Here is a 21633-nt window from a genome sequence, read left to right on the forward strand (position 1 = left end):
ACATTATATGTTTTTATAAAATAGAATGGGAAGAATCCCCATGAAACTCATTCTGCAATGCCTGCATCACCCTGATACTTAACTCTGATGAAAATACATGAAGCAGGAATATTATAGATCACTTTTCCTGATGAACATAGAGTGAGTCTTCTTTCAGTGTGCGGACCCTGGTAGACTGACTACATTCCAGTGGATATTCCCACACCCATAGTTAGCAGTGGCACAAGTGGACTTGTTGAAGTTGAGGGTTAGAGGTTTCAGTGGGTCTACAGAGATTTAGGAAAAGGACTGCAGTGTGAATTGATTAGAATACATTGTGTGAAAAATTTAAAGAATTGATACACACACATATGTATAAAGATCATACACCATGATCAAATTAGATTTATTCCAGGGATGTGAGTTTAGTTCTTTACACTAAAGTCAACAAGTGTGAGTCATTACATGAATAGCTTTAAGGATAGAAATCACGTGATCCTCTCAGTTGATACAGAGAAACGTTCAACAAATTTCAACATCCTTTGATGAGAAAAGCACTAAAGAAAATAGAAATAGAAGGGGTGCACCTCAGCATGATAAAGGTTGAGTTTGAAAAACCTGTAGCCAAAATCATAGTAAATGGGAAGACCCAAGAGTGTTATCTCCAAAACCTGGAATGAGGCAAGCTGCTCACTCTCTCTTCCTATTCAATTGCAGATGACAAGATCCTATACTTGAAAGACTCTAAAGACACCATTAGAAAATTCTCAACCTGATGAACACTTGCAGCAATGTAACAGGACATAAAATCAATGTACAAAATCAGCAAGTTTTCTGTATACTAGTAATGAATGAGTCAAGAAAGAAATCAGAGGGGGACATCCCATTCACAATAGCTTGAACAATACCTAAGCATAAACCTAACCAAAGAGGTGTGGTACCTCTGCAAAGCAACCTCAAGATTCTGAAGAAAGAAATTAAAGAAGATACTAAAAGATGGAAACTTCTTCAGGTCATAATAGGCAGAACTAATGTTGTGAAAATTGGCTACATTATTGAAAGCAAGCTACAGACATCAGTGTAATCCCGATGAGAATTCCAATGACATTCTTCACAGAATTAGAAAAATAAAATAATCCTTAAAGTCATATGGAAGTACAAAGGATCCTGAATTCTTAAAACAACCCTCTTCAGTGGAGGAATCACAATAACCGATCTCAAATTTTATTATGAAGCACAGTGAAAAGAGAAAAACAAAACAGCATGCTACTGGCACAGAAGCAGACATGTAGATCAATGGAATGAAATGCAAGATGCCAAAATAAATGTACACAGTTGCCACCACTTCATTTTGTTAAATCTGATAGAAATATCCATTGGAGAAGAGACAGTCTCACTAACAAATGGTGTTTGAAAAACTGGATTTCCATACACAGAAGAATGAAACTAGACCCATGTCTCTTATCCTACATGAGAATCTATTAAAATGGATCAAAGACTTAATGTAAGGCCTGTGAGACTTCTAGAGGAAAATACACATAAAATACTTCCAAATAGTGTAGTTGTATGTTTCTCTGGTCCACTTGGCCCGCAGAGTCCCGTGTGCCCACTTATAAAACAATCATTGAGAAATTTATATTAATTATACCTGCTCGGCCATTAGCTTAGGCTTATTACTGACTAGCTCTTACATTTAAATTAACCCGTAATTCTTATCTATGTTTAGCCCCATGGCTTGGTACCTTTTCTCAGTTCTTTTTTGTCTTTTTGCTTCCTCTGTGTCTGGCTGGCGACTCTTCAGTGAGCCCTCCTCTTCCCAGAATTCTCCTCTCTACTTATTCTGCCTATACTATACTTCCTGTATGGCTACTGGCTAATCAGCATTTTATTTACCAACCAGATCAGAGCAGCACATATTCACAGCATATAGAACAACATCCTACAGCAAAATAGACATTGATGAGGATTTTCTTAATAGGATTCCAAAAGTACAGGAAATAACCTTGAGAGTTGATAAACAGGATTACACAAAACTAAGACACTGCTGCACAGAGAAGGACACAATCACTAGTTAAGAGGTAGTCTTCACAATGCAGGGGGTGGGGGAGCAGCACTTGCCAACTGTACATCAAACAGTTGTTAATATCTTGGATAAATAAAAAATTGCAAAGACTTAACACCACCCCCCCCAACATATCCAATTAGTAACTGAGCTAATGAACTGAATAGACAGTTCTCAAAAGGGAACTACAAATGGTCAGTAAAAACATGAAGTGTTTGTCATCCTTAGCCATTGGGGAAAATGCAAATTAACTGCCTTTGATAGTCTGAGTTAGCCCAGTCAGAACTGCTATCAGTAAGAAAACAAGTACCAAATGTTGATGAAGATGATTTGAAAAAGGGGAACCCATACACACTAGTGGTAGGAATGCCAATAAAGTTAGATACTATTGAAACCCGAATGGTGGTTCCTAAAAAAATCCAAAATGCAACTACCACACCAAGTCCCTGAGGTATGCACCTATAAAACTCTAACTCAATACACCATGGAAATTCTTGCATGTTCATGTTTATTGTTGTACTAGTAAGAATATCCAGGAAATGAAAAAGCCCAGATATCCATCAACAGATAAGGATAAAGATAATATGGTACATATACACAGTGTACCTAGAAAGAAAAGTGAACTTCTCTTTGCCGTCAAGAAAACTTCCTTTTTCAACAGACAGAGACCATGACAGAAAACTATAATCAATAAAAATGTAGAGTTGTAGAGACCAGTCCCCAGTGGGTATATCTACAAAACACTCCAGCACCTATTACTCAGAAAACATTTCAGAAGAGAGGGTGGGAAGATTGTAAGAGCTGGAGGATCAGGGAGTTTGCAATGAGATTGTGTCTCCTAGTAACACAAGAAGCTATACCCATAAAGTTTCAGCAAGGTGACTTCCCAAATGTGAGCTGAACGAAGATGACACCAATGGACATGTCAAACTAGATGGGAAAAGCCCAGGAGGCCCAAGCCCTACATAAAGAACTACAGGCAACTAAGGAAAGCTGGGGATAGGAAAGATGGTCCTCTCCTGAAAAGTTACACACAAATAACAGTATATGGATGCAAGAGGTTATATTTAGGAGTATATTTATATGCAAATACACAAATGCAAACAATAATAGTAAAAAATGAGGCCATGAATTTGAAGAAGAATGTGGTGGAGTATATGCAAGGGTTTGGAGGGAGAAAAGTTGTAACTTAATTATAATCTCAAAAATAAACCGCAACAAGAAAAAGTGAAAATCATGGCAGACACAGGGAAATGAATGAAACTGGAAATCATTATGTTATGCAAAGTAAGCTATGGTGATATTTTATTTGTACTGAAATGTGATTTTATTTGAATGTTAATAAATAAAGTTGCCTGGGGGGTCAGAGCTAATAGCAAGCCTTAGCAGAAACTGGGCAGTGGTGGTGTACAGCTTTAATCCCAGCTCTTGGGAGGCAGAGCTAGGCAAATCTCTGTGTGTTCAAGGATACAGCCAGCATGGAGACACACGCCTTTAATCTCAATACCAATCATAGAAGACCTGGAGGTCTGTACAGACAGACAGTGACGAGGCAGTCATGTGGTTGGGTTTACAACCAATGAGAAGGCAGAACAGAAAGTCTATATAAAGACAAACACACAGGAAGTAGGTCTCTTGGCTGAAGAGGATAGCTGCAGCAGTGAAGGATAAGGCTCTTAGCTCTGACCTCTTGGTCTTTCATCTTTGCATTGGCTCTGTGTTTCTTATTTAATAAGATGGTCACTTCTACAGTAAGCTATGCTCAGAAAGACAGACACTGCAGCCAGAAGTTTCTGTCCCACCCAGTCCCACAGCCTCTCAGTCCCAAATAAACACACAGAGGCATATATTAATTACCATCTGTTTGGTCTATGGCTTGGCCTTCTTGCTAGCTAGCTCTTACAACTTAATTCAACCCATTCCTATTAATCTGTTTTGCCATGTGGCTTTGTCACATTACCTGTTCTCTCACATCTTACTTCTCCTGGTGGCGGCTCAGAAAGTCTGCCCTGACTTTGCCTTTCTTCTCTCTCTGTCTCTCTTGGATTTCCTACCTGGCTCCATTCTGCCCTGCTATAGGCCAATGCAGCTTTATTTATTAACCAATGGGAGCCACACATAGTCATAGCATATAGAAAGACATCCCACAGCAAGACATTGCATGTTTACTCTCATATTCAGAACCCAAATTTAAAATTACGTATCTCTGTGTGTCTTTGTGTGTGTGTGTGTGTGTGTGTGTGTGTGTGTGTGTGTGTGTGTGTGTGTATGTCTGTGTGTCTGTGTTTAGGTTATGAAGCTGGATAAGGGATCATGAGAAGGGAGGAAAGACCTTAAGGGCGGTGTGAGAAAATAGAGTGGAAACTAAAATTCAAGTATTAACCTCAGTATTAACCTAAAAATCAATTTAAAAAGAAACACACCAAGTATACATGTGTCAATTTGTTTGCATACCTACACAATACACATTTATATAAACATATGTGTAATTTTTGAAATTTTATAGTCATAATCTTTTTTCTTATCTTACCTTGCTTTATATTTTTAAACTTACTTTCATTCGTGTGCATGTGTGTACATCTGTGTAAGTGTATGCCACATGAATGCAGGTGCCCAACGAGGCCAGAAGAGGGTATTGGGCACTTTGAATCTGGAGTGGGTACTGGGAACTGAACTAGGGTTCTCTGTTATAGCAGAAAGTGCTCTTAATCACTCAGCCATGCCCCCAGCCCCTGATTTTAAAAAAAGTGCTAGGTATAAAACCCAAGGCCTACATGCATACTAGACAAGTATTCTACTATGGAGCTAACCCTAAAACGTCCTTGAATTATTTTTATGGTAATGTCTTTGGATTCATCTGACTTCAATTAGTATCTGTAGCTTCCCCTCATTCTTTAGACCCCATTTGTTTATTACTCTGTAGTTTCTCATGATCTCTTATCTGTTGCTGTAAATTAATGTTCTCTTGTTACATTTCTGTCATATACAATGCTGTTTCCCCCCTCCAACTTAACACAAGCTAGAGTCATTTGGGAAGAAGGAACTTCAGTTGAGGAATGGTCTACATCAGGTTGGTCTGTAGGTGATCCTATGAAGGTATTTTCTTGATTAATGGTTGATGTGGGATGGACCAGCCTGCTGTGGGTGGTTCTTGATTGTATAAGAAAGGTAGCTGAGCAAGACAGGAGTAGGAAGCCAGTGAGCAGATTTTTTTTTTTTTTTTTTTTTTATGAAATCTGCCTCAGCTCCTGCCTTCGGGTTCCTGCCTTTGATGATGGAGTATTAGCAATAAGCCAAATAAACCCTTTACCCTTCAAGTTGGCTTTGCTCAGTGTTTTATAACATAAGTAGAAAGCAAGCTAGCACATATACTAATGTGGTCACTTTGCAAACTTGTTAAGTGAGATATGCTATAAAAGGCATGGTAGCAGAAAACATGGGGAGAAATAAACCATGCCTTTCCACTTTAAGGTAAATCTCAACAAAAATGTTTGCATGTAATTCATTTATGGAGGATCAGTGGTTATGTACACAAACATCCCTTTACGGCCCCCTTTGTGTTTTAAATATGTAGCAAATCAATAGGTTTGATAGAGAGATATTTGAAGATTTGAGAAATAAATTGAAGTTGTATTTTTTATGAACAAAAAAAAATGAGGCTTAAGAAGTTATTCATCCCTCAGATGAAAAACAATCTCCTAGAAAATCGACATGGGTATCTGACACCATAATGGACTTGCAACCACCCAGAAATATAGCTCTGATTTGCTATGTATCAAAAGTCTCTTGGGATTACATCCTCAGTTTTTAAATTTATGAGGATAATACAGAAAAACGGAGCATCTGTCAGATTGTTGTAAACTATTGGCTTGAGGCAGTTCATATTTCAACATAGGATTACAGCACATTTCTTTCGATGATGTCACATCTTTATGAAACTGGTTATCATTGATCGCTGTGATGAAAATCAATAAAGAGCAGGAAATGAGGTGGCAGTGGCCAGTCTCATTCTCAGGTCTGGAAGCCCACAGTCACTCAGGTGTCTAGAAATTTGAAAATCGTGGTTGTTTAAAAGTTAAACAAAGTAGTAATTTTCTCTTAATGTATTGGTATTTTGTGTTTTTTAAAAGGCAACTACATTTTTAACTCATGAATTATTAAGATTTCATTTTTGGCATGGCTAAATCTTAAAACAGTTTAGAATTGGCATGGGGTTGTCCAATGCAGTAAAAGTATTACTGGTGATCTGAGGGTCTGTGAACCAAGGAAATTTGGAACCTTCTAAATCAGTGTTTGCTTTCTGAAGCTGGTGAATCTTTAAGTCTGTTATTTTTTCTCTATAAACAATAAAGGAAAAAGTGACACTCTCAGAAATTTATTTAATTTGTCTACACATGGACACAATACGATAACTGGGTTTGTGGCTAAATTCCCCAGTTTCTTAGTTCCCCAGTCTTTAACCCAACAGTGAACCCAAAAATAGTTGAGTAGCAGATGAGTCTATCCACCATTAATTACCACTTGTAGAACAGTATTTATGAGGCTACACTTTGATAGACATGGAATTTAAAAAAAAAAAAAGAAAGAAAACCTTGATGGAACCTTCTAGCCATAGAGTTCTGAGAAGCCTAGGGTACAGGAGATGCAGAAGAGCCAGTTCATTCCACTTGGTGAAGGAATTGAAGCATAACAGTGTGAAATATGATTCTTGAATCAGCCCAACAGTGTGATATTTATCTTTAGCCACATCTTCCCTGAAGGATTGTTAAAATGACCTTGAATCTCTGGCAATATCTAGCAAGTTATAAACTACCTCTCCCTTGACTTCCAACAAAGGAGAATTCATTCTTTAATGTGTAGCTCAATGTCCTGTGCCTTCCTAAGTCTTTGCTCAGTGTTCTGTATTCAACTCTTCAGGCTTGTATTTATAAATCCATTAATATCACTATCATGGTAAATTGTTCTATTGAGCCCAGTAATCTTAAGAATGGCCTAAACCTTCTTCTTTGGTGGAAAACACATCCCAATAGATTTTGAGTGTTGTCCATTGTAGCATGTGTTAATCTTATGAGATTCACAGGAAAGGTTATTCCATAACCCAATGGTGTCAATAGATGAGGCCATACCTGGTTTGGCCTTCCTTACACTGGAGAGAAACCAATATCTGAGCCTCTGTGTTAGGCACTAGCAGAATACTGCGTGCTCCAACATGTCAGTCAGGTAAGGTCTATTGTAGATGGGTTACACTAACGTTCTTGTATTGAAGTTGGAAGGCTAGGGGTGGCCTGACCTTGTCAATTCACTTCACTGAAAACCTACTGCAGCTGTCTGTGATGTTAATAATACAGTATACATTCTCCACTATGGCTGTGCACTGAATACTATTTATTTCTATCCTCCATTCGATTATTCCTTGAGCACCAATCATATGACAACTCTTCAGATACTTTAGTAAAGAAAATTAAGATCCTTTTTCTCATGGGGCTAATTACATGAACATGAAGACAAAATAAACAGTAAGTTATAAGCTAAATATGTGGAGAGAGAGAGAAGAAAAGAAGAGAAAAGAGAAGAAAAAGAGACAGACACACACAGAGAATAAAGCCAGAAAAAGTGGGAGAAGACAGTACCAGCCAGAAGCTGGCAATTGTATGTGTCAACAAGAAAGGGGCAGTAATAGTTTTTCTATGTAGACCAGATGTAACTTCAGCTTTGTGGGTCATAGAATCTCAGAAACAAGGGTGCACGCTGTCCATGGTACAAAGGGAGCCACAGACAACTTTGAGTGAATCTGCTTGGTTGTGCTTTAATCAAACTTTTTTTTTTTTTTTTTTTTTTTTTTTAAACAAAAAATAAGCTCCTGAACCTATACAAATCTCACAAAATATATACAAAAATTTGACCCTGAACCATGATGTATTGACTGCTGGATTGCAGTATTAAAGTAGTAAATTCTCTTTGGTAGATGCCTCTCTGAGAAAAAGGATTTGAGAATATCACTGAAAGATATTTCATGCTGCCTTTCTGGGACTACACTGCATTCTTACTGGGCTTCATTGTGTCTGTAATTAGCATCAAGCTTGGTCCTATTTTGGGCCCTGATGTTAGCTGGTGTCACTTCTATGTCTACCTGCAGTGCTTCCTCTGGATTATGGATTTCCCTCTTCATGTAGTTCTCAAGTTACGTCACCAAGGAAAATGTCATCTTATACGACATTCCTGACAACCATCCAAACTACTGCCCCTGACTCAAATTTCCATCGATCCCATTGCCCAATATGTCTTGATTGTGACATCACCACCATGTAAGCAGGGTTCCTTTATGCTTTGGTTTTCTCTCTCAGAAGTTTCATGAGAATAGCCAACAGGAATCTTGTCTAACTCTCCAAGCTATGCTCAGAAAATAAAAGTGTCTAGTGTCTAGTCGATATTCCATAAATAGCTGTTAGATGGATGATAGTGAATGACATTTCTGAAGAGCCAGCCAGCACTCAGTTAACAACAGTGTTTTGTTACTACAAAAGTTATAACTAAGATCTGAATTGTCCAAGGAAGCTAGAAATCCACATGTTTATGTTAAATTTCTAAGTTAAAAAAGTTAATCCAAAAGTATATTTTTCTTGTCAAATGCAGTATTTCTACAAGCTGCTTACCTGGGACATGTGCTGTATACTTTCAGGGACACACAGAGTTTCTTCTGTGCTTCACTATGAAAGGTGACTTTTGCTGTTTTAATATTTCTTCAAGCATACAGTATACTTTGATCATAATGGTTCTACTTCTTCAATTCCTCCCAGATCCTCCCCTCACTCCCTATCCATCCAACTTCATAGTCTTTCACTCTTCTCCCCACCAAAAATAAATCAACCAAGGAAAACAAGGAGGTCACAGTAAACAAAAAGTGTACAAGTGTGCACAGAGACACAAAATGCATGGATGCTGGCAAGCACAACACAATACAACAAAACCCACAGTGGAGTCTGTGTTTGCCAACTACTTTTGGGCCTGCAGCCTGCTCAGGTGAGTCATTGCTATCTCTAGTGACACTCCATTGACGAAATCTGATTCCCTTTCTCAGCAGGTATCAACTGCAAATAGATTCTTGACTAGAGGACTTTCTGTCCACTTCCCCTTCTCCATGCTGGGAACCTGTCTGACTTTAACCTGTGCAGGCCCTGTGCATGCTGCCACAGTCTCTGTGAGTTCATATGTGCTTCAGGCCTGCTATGTTTGGAAGACATTGTTTCCTTGGAGTCATCCACCACCTCTGGCTCTCCCAATCTTTCTGCCTCCTCTTTCCCATAGATCCCTGACTGTTAAGTGGAGCAGTTTTATAAATATATCCCATTTGTCTCTCACTCTCTGTACATCATCCAGTTGTGGGTCTCCGTGTTAATTACTATCTATTACAAGGAGAAGCTTATCCTATGAGGGTTCAGTGATGCTCTTATCTATGAGTATAACAATATGGCATTAGGAGTTGTGTTATTGCTTTGTTCCTTTAGTAGAATAACAGTAGTGAGTGGAAATGTGACATTAGATAACAAAAGGCCAATAGCTAGTTGATGGCACCATACTTCTTACCTTCAGACATATACTTTTGTACTTAAAAGAACTACATAGATCAAAGCTATGTTTTGTTTTACAAGTAATATGTTTCATCAAGGTAAAATATTCACATACCTGGTGAATAAACTTTGGGAACTGATGTCAGCTCACAGGATTCCTTTTTACTGCCAATGCCTAGTTATTTTTACTACAGCAGGGTGGAATTCCTGTCTATGAACTCTTGAGCTATGTGGCATAATTTTAAAGCACTATGAAAGTAAGAAAAGACTGTATCTTATTGATTCAGTAATGTACCTCTGAGCATTGTGCTTATTTTTGGCAGATATTCAATAAATATGTATTGTTTTAATAAATGAATAGAGTCTATATTGACAATGATATGTGGAAGATGTGAGTAAACTAAAATAAAACTATTTTGTGTAATTTTGTTTTATTGGAGAAACAATTTTACTCAAGCCAGAAATGTTGAAAATCTAATATTTTAATGCAAATTCAATATATTATAATAGTTGAATCTGTAATGAATGAAAATATATAATGACCCAAGGGTCCCAATCCTGAATGTACTATAAAGTGCTAATCACAGTATTATTGTGATGTTTACTGAATACCAATATTTTATACTTATTATTAATGTGCATGTTAAAAAGAAAGTGATGCTTTATCTCTCATTTTTTTTGGTTACGATTTATATTCCTATTGAGAGTCACATGGGTACTGAAGGGCCATATCAGGACTAGTCTCCAAGTCAGGTTCTCTTCAACTGCTTTGAGCATGGCTGATATTTCAGAGAAATTAAACAGTGAAAGCCCAGCTCTGAGAGTGTTGATAGTAAGATAATCTCTTTCACTTCCTATTTCCTGTAAAAGCATGGCAATGTTGGTTAAAAGCAATTATCAAAGGCCTGCCTATCTGTTAAACAGTTAACAGATGTTACCATGTAAATGAAAACACCATGTTTTGCTCCTTGGTACCATTCTGTCTTTACCGTTTGCTTAGTTCTCTTGTGTCATTTACATATCAATATTTCCAGAGTTATCGCAGTAGGTCTGACATCATTTGGAGTATAAATCTTCCTTCCATGCTGTTCTGCCTCTGTGACTGATGCCTATATTGTGGCACAGTTGATAATATTGAGAAACTGGAGTTTCTTTTTCTCTATCAGTAATTTTATCTGCCAGTTCTTAAAATGGTGACACAGGGAAATGAGAATTAAATTGTTTTTGTCAAAGCACAAGGCCTTTAGAAGTAAATAAATACAAACCAGCCAGCACTACAGTCTCTTGAGCACTTTATTTGTTATAAAGACAAATCCATAGCACACAATGGCACCTTCTTACTCCCAACATCCAGGATTACAAACAATTAGCTCATAAAATGGTCTCAGCTTTTTAATGTGTTGTTTTAGATATTATTGAAACCTTATAAAAACAAGACTCGCTACAAACAGGATTGGTGTTCAATGTATATTAAATGAGGTCAGATAATTAAATTCAAAATAATTTATAAATATTCAGATAAGAAAATTGAAATTACAAAAGCATATTTTGGTCAACATTAAACTGAATTACAACTGTGTGTGGTTGATGCTTATCTACACAGCTAAGTTTTTGTTAAAATACAGTTTTAGTTATCAAATAGTCTACCTCATTCTCCAGTACAATCACCTACTTCATTGGTAACACTCAGTACACAATTCATCCAGAAACCACCCATTTTACTCTAGTCCAGCTGGAATGCATACACTTCTGTCTCAAAGATGCAGCCCACAAAGTGCCATCATCCCCTGGCTACAAAATAAAATACAATATTTAAAGGTAAAAACTCAGAGAACTTCGGAAATGGTAACCCATTCTCTCTGTGTTCATGAAAATAGGCAATCCAATTTGAAAGTTTTTGAACCAATGTAAACTCTAGAAAACTCATGTTGAAGTATGGGAATAAGGACTCTGCACTAATATAGTGCATAACAATACAGTGTCAGACTCGCCATTTACAGTAAATGCCTTGATTGGACTTTCCCGTGGATTGTCAATATGCGGCTGAAGATCAAGTTTACTCAAGTCTGTGGGAAATCCTTCATGTTTTTCTTCCTCTCATTTTCAAACAGGAAGAGAAGGGTTTTCAGGCCTCTTGGGAAAACCAAAAAAGTAAAACACTCGCACCCACAAACAACTCGAAAACGAAATGGCAGACCCAGTAATCCTTGACTCCATGTCCAAATGAAGTTGGGGCACTATTACTTTTTCAGTATTTGTATTCTGCCCAATGTATCACATCATGAGATTCCTCAAAGAACTGAGAAGTCTGAGAGCTACAAAAGAGAAAGCATTTAAGGCAGCAGTTGATGTCTACATTTGGATTCCTTTTTCAAGTTACATGTCCAAGTCCCCATCGTAGGCCAAGGTCAGTGGCTTCTGATGGCGAGGTGTGCTTTGATGTGGTTTTGGCTTCTTGCTGCAAGGGAAAAGAGGTCTTCAGATAAAGGTTATAGAGCTTTCCTTCAGCTGCCAAAGACAATCTTGAAGACTGGGAGTTCAAATGGGAAAATTACAAATGACTCATTTACCAGGAAGTATGGAACTATGGGTTTTCTCTTTTGACTAAGTCATGTGGCTCTTATCAATGGAGATACAGTTGGGGGGGGGGCGAGTTTTATCATTGTGTGAACATTATAGCTCATGCTGTCCCAATCTAAGCTGACTCCAGCTTCACTGGGCTCATAGTATAGGAGTAAATATAGCCAGCATGATTAAAAAAATGCAGTTTTTGGTGTATGCCTGTATTCCTCAATTTAGCTCTTTTAAAATACAAGCCACCATCGTTTCAAAATCTTAAAAATGGTTTAGTGGATTGAGCAGCTTAGGAGTAGAGCCATTTTCTGTATTTGTTCTTGTTTACACACAGGAAGGTAGACATCTGCTGCTCACTAATTCCTAAGCTACCATGACCTCTGCATCCCAGATGTTTAGCATTTTAAGCAGCTGGAGAAGCCAGACTCCTGTGTCTTGCTCTGGCCTTGTTTTTAAGCAAACATATTTCTGCTTTGGCCTGAAAACTGATATTTTTTTGACTACCAACCCACTGTAATTTAGCAGTACAAGTTTACCAGTTCTCTGCAAAACCATCCTCACCTGGGCCTCGCTTTGCCTGTGAATGACAACTTTTTTCATGTTGAGAAAGACTGCTTTTCCTACTCATAAAGAACCTGATGTGCCAAATTCACATGAGTAGCCACCATGTATTTACATTCTTGTTTTTTATACATGAAATTTTTGTCATGTACTCCTCTTCTCCACACAGACCCCCTTCTCCACAGAGCCTGGCTCTGCCATGTCTTCAGAGGCTAGCTCTCTTCTGCTCTGTCCTCATCAGGGATTTCTCTCTCTCTTCCTCTCTCCCTCCCTCCCTCCCTCCCTCCCCTTCTGCTCTTAGATTGCTATGGCATGTAGTACATAGCAGCATCTATTATTTATTTTTATTCAATGCAGACTGAGTGCCAAGTCTGTGCCAAGCATTTTATATTTATTCTTTCAATAAGTCCCAGAACCCGAGAGCAAGGTACTTCTTAGAAGCAACATTCTCTTCTGCTTGGAAAAATGAGTTGAATTTTATGTCCAGACCGAATTTAAATGAAAACGAAACATTGTAGTTTTATAAAAGGCAGTTTACTACTGTGTCATCTGCTGTCATCACTCTCTGTCGTGGGAGCATCTTCATCACTGAGCAGTGTCCCTGTTTCCCCTCCTGTGTTCCCTGGCAACTGCTAATCAACCTTCTGCCTCCACACATCTCTCGATCGCATCTCTCGATGCCGGCTGTCTCACACGAATGGAGCCGAACCAGCGGTGGCCCTTCGTGTCTAGCTCCTTTCACCCTGTGGTCAGAGTGCTGAATTTCCTGTTACCTGAATTAATGAGAGTATGAAGAGTTTGGCAGAACCAGTTGGAGGTAGGATTTCCTAATCTGAAATGCCCAAGTTCTAATCAAGGAACAAAATTAATTTTTCTGACTCATGTCTGAAGCAAGCCATCTAAGCTAAGAAGATAAAAACGATCTCCAAAACTTTACTGAATGGAACCATACATCCTCTCAGGGGCCTTCATCCAGCACTGGGCATGCAGCAGGCTCCCACTGAAGATTTGCTGGGTGCTGGGCATGGGCTGCATGCAAACAGCTTCCAGGTAGAGAAGCTGATGGGAAGCAGCAACTTGATTTAGAATCCTCCTCAGAGAGAGCCTAAGCTTCGATATCCTGCCTTTCAGGCTCTCTCCAGTTCTCAGAGGGGTACTGCATAATTACTTGACTAGCATCCAATTTAACTTTATCCATTTGAATCATTGGTATATTCCAGAGGCTTTATTTGTAGTTGGGTGAAGCTTCTAACATGGATAATAAACCTGGCTTGAAACAGGGTCCTTGGCATGCTGACCCATGCATTTAAAGGTAGTTTAAAAAAATAAAAACCAGAGGAGAGGTTGGGACCTCCTGGAAGTGACACCTTGTATATCTACCTTAGTGAGTGTCAAGAATTTCTTCTGAAGTAATGGTAAAGATGTCCCCATGTCCCTACTATGTGTGAAAGAATAGGGAGTAAACAGAGGGTTGGGAATTGTAGATCCTACAGTTCCTGGCAGTCTGTCCTGGTTTTGCATGTGCTACATGTTCCTAGGTGAGAACAAATGAGAGTTGGGGACCTGGGGAGTGAAGGCAAGGGACAGCAGTGGCTAGATTTGTATGAGGAGATAAAATCATTGCCTGGGAGACATGTAAACTTGGCTCGGCTCTGCGAGCAGGGCCTGGGAAATTCTGCTCAGAATGTGCACAGATGTTTTCATGTCTGCTTCCCTATGCAGATTTATGAGCACAGTTTCCACCTCTGAGGCAATGGAGGACTGGAGACCTTGGTGGCCCATGCATGGCATGGAGTCACCGAGATGAGGACTTCCTTCACTGTGACTCACTGTGAACACTGTGAGCCCAAAGGTCTCAAGTATGAATTTGTAAGACCTGAGAACCTTTGAATATTTTAAACAAATGAAATCCCTCCCTGATGGTAATCTGGGAACTCTGGAGTACAGGTCCCTGTGCAGCTGTGGTGAACAAAACTTCCAGGCCAGTTAAAGAGCCTCCTAAAAGGAAGAGTGTGTATGGCCTCCTTATGAAAAACCATCAGCTAAGAGGCCTGTCTTTGGAGTCCTGGGCCTCCTTTTCTTCTGCTTTTTGGAACATGTCCCCTTTAAGATAAATGTTTCTTATTTTTTTTTTTCCTCCATCAACTCTGGTGTTACAAAAGCATAATCGCTCTTCTCCATCAAGTGAAATAAGGGACCCCAAAGGCCTGCACACAGGCCACAACTGCCACTGCCAGCACCCAGCCAGCATCTGCCCCCGGCACGTCATTCTCCTGTTCAGCCTGACAGAGTGCTCTGGACAGCCGCCACTGCTGGCAGAGTCAGACAAAGCCTAAGACCATGCTCCCATCCTGGCTGTGAGAGATCATCAAAGACAAATTTGAACGTGACCTCTTTTGAGGACATTTGCATTTTAGCAAAGGGTGAGACTGCATTCTGCCAGGAAAGGGGGCTGCTAGGAAAGCCACGGACACCTCCGAGTGCCCTGGAGTGCAACCCACAAGGAACACTCCTAAGCTAGCTGAGGTTGCGTAGTTTGATGGAAGCAGGGAACATTTTTGTTTGTTTGTTTGTTTGTTTTTTGGAGAGCTATCTGTGAGAGACAAGCTTCTGGAAGCCAGGGCAGCACTCTTAACCATGGATGGCAAGTCTGTTGCCAAAATGTGTTGCCAGAATGGACATGGTTATCTAGAGTGTCTTCCAGGCACTATGTCCAGGTTAACCACAAGCTCATCTAGTGTGCAGCTTCAGCAAATCATTCCCAGGGAAACCTGAGCTGGGGGGCCTTTCAAAATCCCCAGTACTAATGGATGCTCAGAAGGCCATTGTGGAAAGGAAATGCTTAGGGAGACTGTTTTTCTGCTTTTCCAAAAAAGTCCTCACAAGTTTTATTATAAATTGCTTTCATTTAAAGTATATGTCTAAACCCTGGTATATTGCAGGAATTCTCCTATCATAAACCTTTTATTTTGGTGGAAAATATAACATGTCCAAACTGTCATCTTTTAATGCTCCTACAACCATTTAATGGAATGAGCTGTTGTGAAACATGCATTTGAGGGTCTGTACGTGGCTCTTTGAGGTAATGAAGGACATGTCTCTCCAGGGCTGTGGTTCACTTTACCTGTAGAAATGTAGGATCTTGAAGGTGGAAATGGACGCTCTCACAGTGCATGTAAAAACCCTGCAGGCTTACTCAAGGGGGCGAACTTGTAGAAGAAGCCTGCACGTTGGGCTCAGCCCAATACAGAGCTGATTCTCCAAGCCAGATGACCACAGAAACAGTATTTCAGTTAACTGCTCTTTAAACTAGAGTGACAACCACAGGGATTAACGGAAACTGTGCAGTATTTCTGCACCTAACATACAAACATTTGACTTTTACTCATCCACAAACCCTACAATCTTAAAAAAATCTTTATATTAATCAAATTATTTATTCACTTATCTAGATGTTCAATAAATAATGATCCAATCTGTGGTGTAAAAGAATCCATAAAACATAGTCAACAAAGTCTCCCCTCTAAAGTCTTTGGGGTTCTATAAAGAGTTGAAAATACCTACGCAAACAGCTACAATGTCAGCAGGAAGTTAGTGCCGCAGGGAGGAGACACCGACAAGCTGTTCCCAGCTCTTTGAGAAGGACATAGGTTGGAACCTGAATTTTACTGGAAGCGTGGGTGGAATGCCAATAACTGGCTGTGAAAACTTCCTTTGTGTTAAAGGGGTCATGAGGATTAAACCGTGAGAAATATCTTTGCTATACGGAAAGGTTTTGTTCCGTGGAGATCGTGAATAAACACACAGGACGTACACAATGGCCCGAGAAATGTGAACAGACAGAGTCGGCTGTTGGAATAAAGCATCTGAAACAGCAACACAGATTCACAGACGAGCTATGTCTCAACCATGTGTGTGGAAATGGATATGGGAAAGAGGAAAGAATACACCTGATTGCAAATGGAGGAACTGATAGGATTGCCAAGTAGCAGATGTGAAAGTTCATGTGGATGCTGCATAAAACCATTTCTGCCATGGAACGAGAGACATCAGCACTTAGAGCTAAATATTAATATGTAGCGCAGGCTTTGGGACTCAGTATATGACTAAGCTTATTAATTAAATACTTGAGTGAATTTTTTTTATTTCGTCTAAATAGAAAAAAATATGTAAGTTGGTCATTTTAAAAAAGACACTTTTCTCTGTGAGGAAACAAAAGATAAATGATTCGGGTCCACACAGCACAAGTGAGCTTCTCCAGGGTCGACGAACTAGCAGGAGATGAAACTGAGAGTTGGTCAGGTTTGGTCATGAAAGACTTTAGGCATTCAGCTAGACAATGAGACATAACCTTGACTTCATCAGTAAAATGAGACATTGCTAATGGTGTAAGGAAGAGAGGTGGTGATCACCGGAGATATATTTTAGGAAGACTAATGTGGCCACAGGATAAAGGAGAAACGCTGTGTAAGTCCAAATGTGGGTCTGTTACGAGATATAAGTTGGTCACTGTGAATATCAGGGAGGAATTCTGCTTGTATTTTGTAATCAGATCTTCTCAGTAATCACAGTGTTGCACCCCTAGTCCCAGTGTTTAGGAGGCTGAGTCTGAGGATCAAATTGAGTTTAGATCAGCCTAGGAGGGACAGGAGGAGGGAGGGAGAGAGGGAAGAAGGGAGTGAGAGGAAGAGAGCATCACAAGGGAGGGGGTATTGGTAAAAAAAATCTTACTGCCAGAATCTAGAATCTCAGAGCTTGGAGGTATAAAATCTTATTAAATATGTGCTGCTGGGAGAGTGGATGACAGTTTAAATCAGTAAGTTGTAGGGAAGGGAGAAAAATAATGAAGGAAACATCGTGGCTCTACATGAATATTTTACATGTAGGAATATTAAAAACTACACACTAGTTTTTAAATTACTTGCGTATAAGGGTGCAGGGGGAACAACAGAATCTTGATTGGGAATGAGGCTGTTATTATCGAGGAAGTCACTTGTTTTTATATTGCCATCAGGTGGTCCAATGATCTGGAACCTTTTGCAACTTGAAGAGCATTGTCCCATGAACCTTCATGTTCTCTACTGTGACTTTTAGAACATCCCCCCTTTCTAGCCCTTTCTGTTGGTGGGTACCTCAGCAGGCTCTGAGATGCCTGGGAAACACTGAAGCTCACATTTGTTCATTATGGCGGGATGTCCACAGTGCTCGCCTAACCTATCAACTGAGACACTTAAGCTGGTCCAATCATTTGATTATAGGGTGGATGACTGCTGGAGACAGCACATATTTTACTAGGACATTCTGGAAATACTAGCTGGATAGAAATCTCATTTCTAGGAATTCAATTTTGATCACTACAGGTGGGCAAGAGGGATAAAGTCATCCGATTTTCTTCACCAATTTCAACTGACCAAAAGCAACGATTTAAAAGTCTATGCAGCCTTGGAAACTGAATTTGAAGTTAAATATACAGATTTGAGTCAGGATTAAAACTTGAGCAAAAATTCTCAAATATTTTATGAGACAGATGAGGAATATAAATATCTTGGTTGGGAGAAAAAAGCCAAATAACACTTTGATCTCATAAAAAAAATCCCTGAAAATATTGCTTTGGAAGCTAGCAGAATATTCTTCACATACTCTAAAATATTCAAATTTATTTATGTGTATGTAGTCTCAAGAACTGCTCATGAAGTAAAATATATTCTGTACAATAAACTAATTAGAATTTCCAGAGAGTAGGCAGTAGGACTCGTCACTTACAAAGCAGGGTCCCTGGAATTGACAGCTAATTAGATGTAGATGGTTAATATTATCTTTGTTATTCAAAATGCATTAGCAAGGGGGAACCAACTGGTTAACTTACCCTAACTTTTCAAAACGAGCCTAATTAAGAACTAATAATAATTAAGAATAATGTAATAACCATAAGTATATAAAGTAGTGTTCACAGATTGGCAACAGACCAAAATTACCTAAGGAATTTATGTATGTGCAGAAGTTCTGACCACACCCCAAAATAACTAACTTTGAATTCTTGGGTGTGGAACTCAGCATCATTGTTTAGGAGACACCTCATCTGCCCGAATAAACCCACAGTCCAAATCAAATGCTAAGTGCAAAAATGCCAAGGCATGGCTTGTCTTTTATAGCTTCTAATATTAACCCAAATAGAAATGTGGTATCAAGTGGTAACAATACTGGTAAAGGTCCTTCCTATATTTCACCTGTTAATCTCCTTTTTGTGGTCCTGAGATTCCCGTCATTTTTATCAATGTTTTAAAAATATGGTTAAATCCTTTTAACACCCCCCACACAAAAACAGGGATAATTTTCATTCCTTGGTACTTACCAAACAAGATAGGAAGTAAATACTAGGAAAATCATGATAAGAAAACTGCCACCTGAAACGCCATAAACCCAAATTTTTACTCGGCCATCTGTTTAAAACAGAAATAACACAACAACCTTAGCACACAGAAGTCTTCAACATTTAGGAGAGAAAGCACATGTACAAAGTAACATAATGTTTGACACCCCAGAGCTGATGATTAATTCTAGATCTGAAATGGGTGCATAAGCTTGCTGATTACTCATGGGAGAGATTAGTCATGGTGTCATCTGTGAACTGCCCTGTGGAACCAGGTGTTGACAGTTTTCTCTCCTGATCATCCCAGGAATATGGATTACCTACTAGAGATAACAGTAACAACAATTAATAGGAAATACAGGCCCCAAGTTTGAAAAAGAGCAAGGTGGGGTATATGTGAGGGTTTGGAAGGAGAAAGGTGAAATGTATAATTATAATACTAAATCTAAAAACAACATATAAATCATACAACATTATACCAGTTGGTGTGGACTTTCTAGACATGAACAGTTTATATCACTCTAACTTTTAGCAAATCAGCCATTAATTGGTCGATAGCTAGGTTTTTAGCCAAATGTGGTGGGTCAGGTCTATGATCCCCGCACTCAAGGGGATTACCACAAATTTGAGGCTACCTTTGTCTCAAAAAGAAAAAAACAAACAAACAAACAAAACCTTTAAGGGTGTAACTGCATTGCAGTAAATATATTTTTGGCCAAATAATTTCTTTTTCACCTAAATTCACAAGTGTCCATAGTTGTAAGCTACAATTTGGTGACTGCTGTTAAATAGAAAAGAATAATGGCAGCAAAGAAGAAAACAATAGATCAGAAACTAAAATATACACCCAAGTTCCCAACCCCAACATGAGATATTGACAATCCTTAATTCATCAAACCTACTGGGGGATTTTTGAACTTGTTTGAAGATTCTCACGTTTTTACACATGCCGTATAAAAATACCACCATTCTCCCAACACGAAGAACAACAAAAGCTACAACTAAAAAGATAACCACACTTCCCAGCTCGTTCTTTTAACATGCATGCAAAGAGAATTAGGATACACATTTCAGTAGCTCTTTCTTCTGAATGCAATCAGGTGAAGAAAAAATACTCAAATAGGTTTTCTGTATCAGACATCTTTCCTCAAAGTCCAGGGAACACCATGGAAGAGTAGACAATATAATAATAATATAATAATATTGTTTATTATTATTAAATATTATTGTTTATAATAACAATTTTAGAACCTAAAAGTTATTATAAACTGACCAGTCTAAAATGTCATTTTGGGGAGATTGTTCTGTGGTTACAGCAGTCACCATATGTGTGTGAGGACTGGAGTTCTGACCCCCAGCACTCACATAAAAGCCAGGCAGGCATGATGACCGCCTGACTGCAATCCCAGCAAGTCAGAGTCAGAGATGGGAGAGCCTCAGAGCAAGCTGGTAGATAGACTGGCCGACTTGGCAAGCTCCAGGTTCCACTGAGAGCCACTGTCTCAGTATTTAAGGTGGAAAGCCATGGAGGGAAACACCTGATGACAATCTTGGGACTCCAGACACATGGACACACAAATACATGTGCATTCATGTGCTCCACCACATGAAAACACGTTACATACACATGCAGGCACAGCACACACCAACACGTGCAAAAATGCTGATCTGTTTACATATGTAGAGCCACACATATGTGTATATACGGACACATATTTTGTACCTATCTATATAGCCTTACGTGTGTGCATGCATAGACATTTTTGCATGTGTTTATGCACCTGCATACCTATGTATCTGCACATTTATTTTTTAAATTTATCTATAAACACATATGCCTGTTTACCCCATTGTAACTTTATTCTAATTATCCTCCTAAAGTTGCATGTGTCATGGATGAAAAGTCTACATGGCATATTATTTCCTCCCATGTAAATCTGCCTTCACTTTGCTCTTAAAACAGATTTTTAAAGTACCTTGGGCATGTAAGGAATCAAAGGTTGAGTGAGAAGTCAGAGCATGAGCCCGTTTCCCTGACTGGGTTGAGCATCCTTTGCATCTGGCTGTTTTCTGCTTCGTTTAAATGTGCCAGCAGAGAGTTTTAGGTATGAACCAAGGCTCCTGTCCAGAAGGGAAGTTTCCAGGGTCCATCTGTCCAAGGTGTGTCTGTCTTTCCCTTCCCATTGCCTGTCAGTTATGTGGCTTTGCCTGGTAGTTTGAAGTGTTTCATTTTGGAAAAGAAGTTAGTGTGAGAAGCACAGAGATGCTCGCACACTTCATAGAGTGGCACATGACAGTCTTAGTTACCTGCATCTTTAAACTCACTCTTGTCACTTTCTGGTATGACCCTGGTGAGATCACCTAGTGCTGCTAATTTTGGTGTTCTTAATCTCTCCAACAAAGCAGATAGCATCCCCTTAGGTTGCAAGTGTGAAATGAGGTGATTCATGGCAGCAGAGCCACACAGCAGCCACACAGGTGGTATGCAACACGTTTTCTCTCCTGTCCATAATAAACAC

General features: G+C 39.2%; 1 protein-coding gene across 2 annotated transcripts in view; it reads right to left on the minus strand.

The window, feature by feature from the left end:
* Positions 1-10884: 10884 nt before the first annotated feature.
* Positions 10885-21633, minus strand: part of Thsd7b (thrombospondin type 1 domain containing 7B) — an 848740-nt gene continuing 837991 nt past the window's right edge. For both annotated transcript variants that reach the window (XM_028874962.2, XM_028874961.2), the window contains 2 exons: positions 19097-19184; positions 10885-12067 (listed from right to left, as the gene is read on the minus strand). In XM_028874962.2, coding sequence (XP_028730795.1) covers positions 11986-12067; positions 19097-19184 — 170 coding nt within the window. In that variant the 3' untranslated portion in view covers positions 10885-11985. The remainder of the gene's footprint in view (positions 12068-19096; positions 19185-21633) is intronic.

Source organism: Peromyscus leucopus, chromosome 15, assembly GCF_004664715.2.
Source record: "Peromyscus leucopus breed LL Stock chromosome 15, UCI_PerLeu_2.1, whole genome shotgun sequence".
NCBI classification, from domain to species: Eukaryota; Metazoa; Chordata; class Mammalia; order Rodentia; family Cricetidae; genus Peromyscus; species Peromyscus leucopus.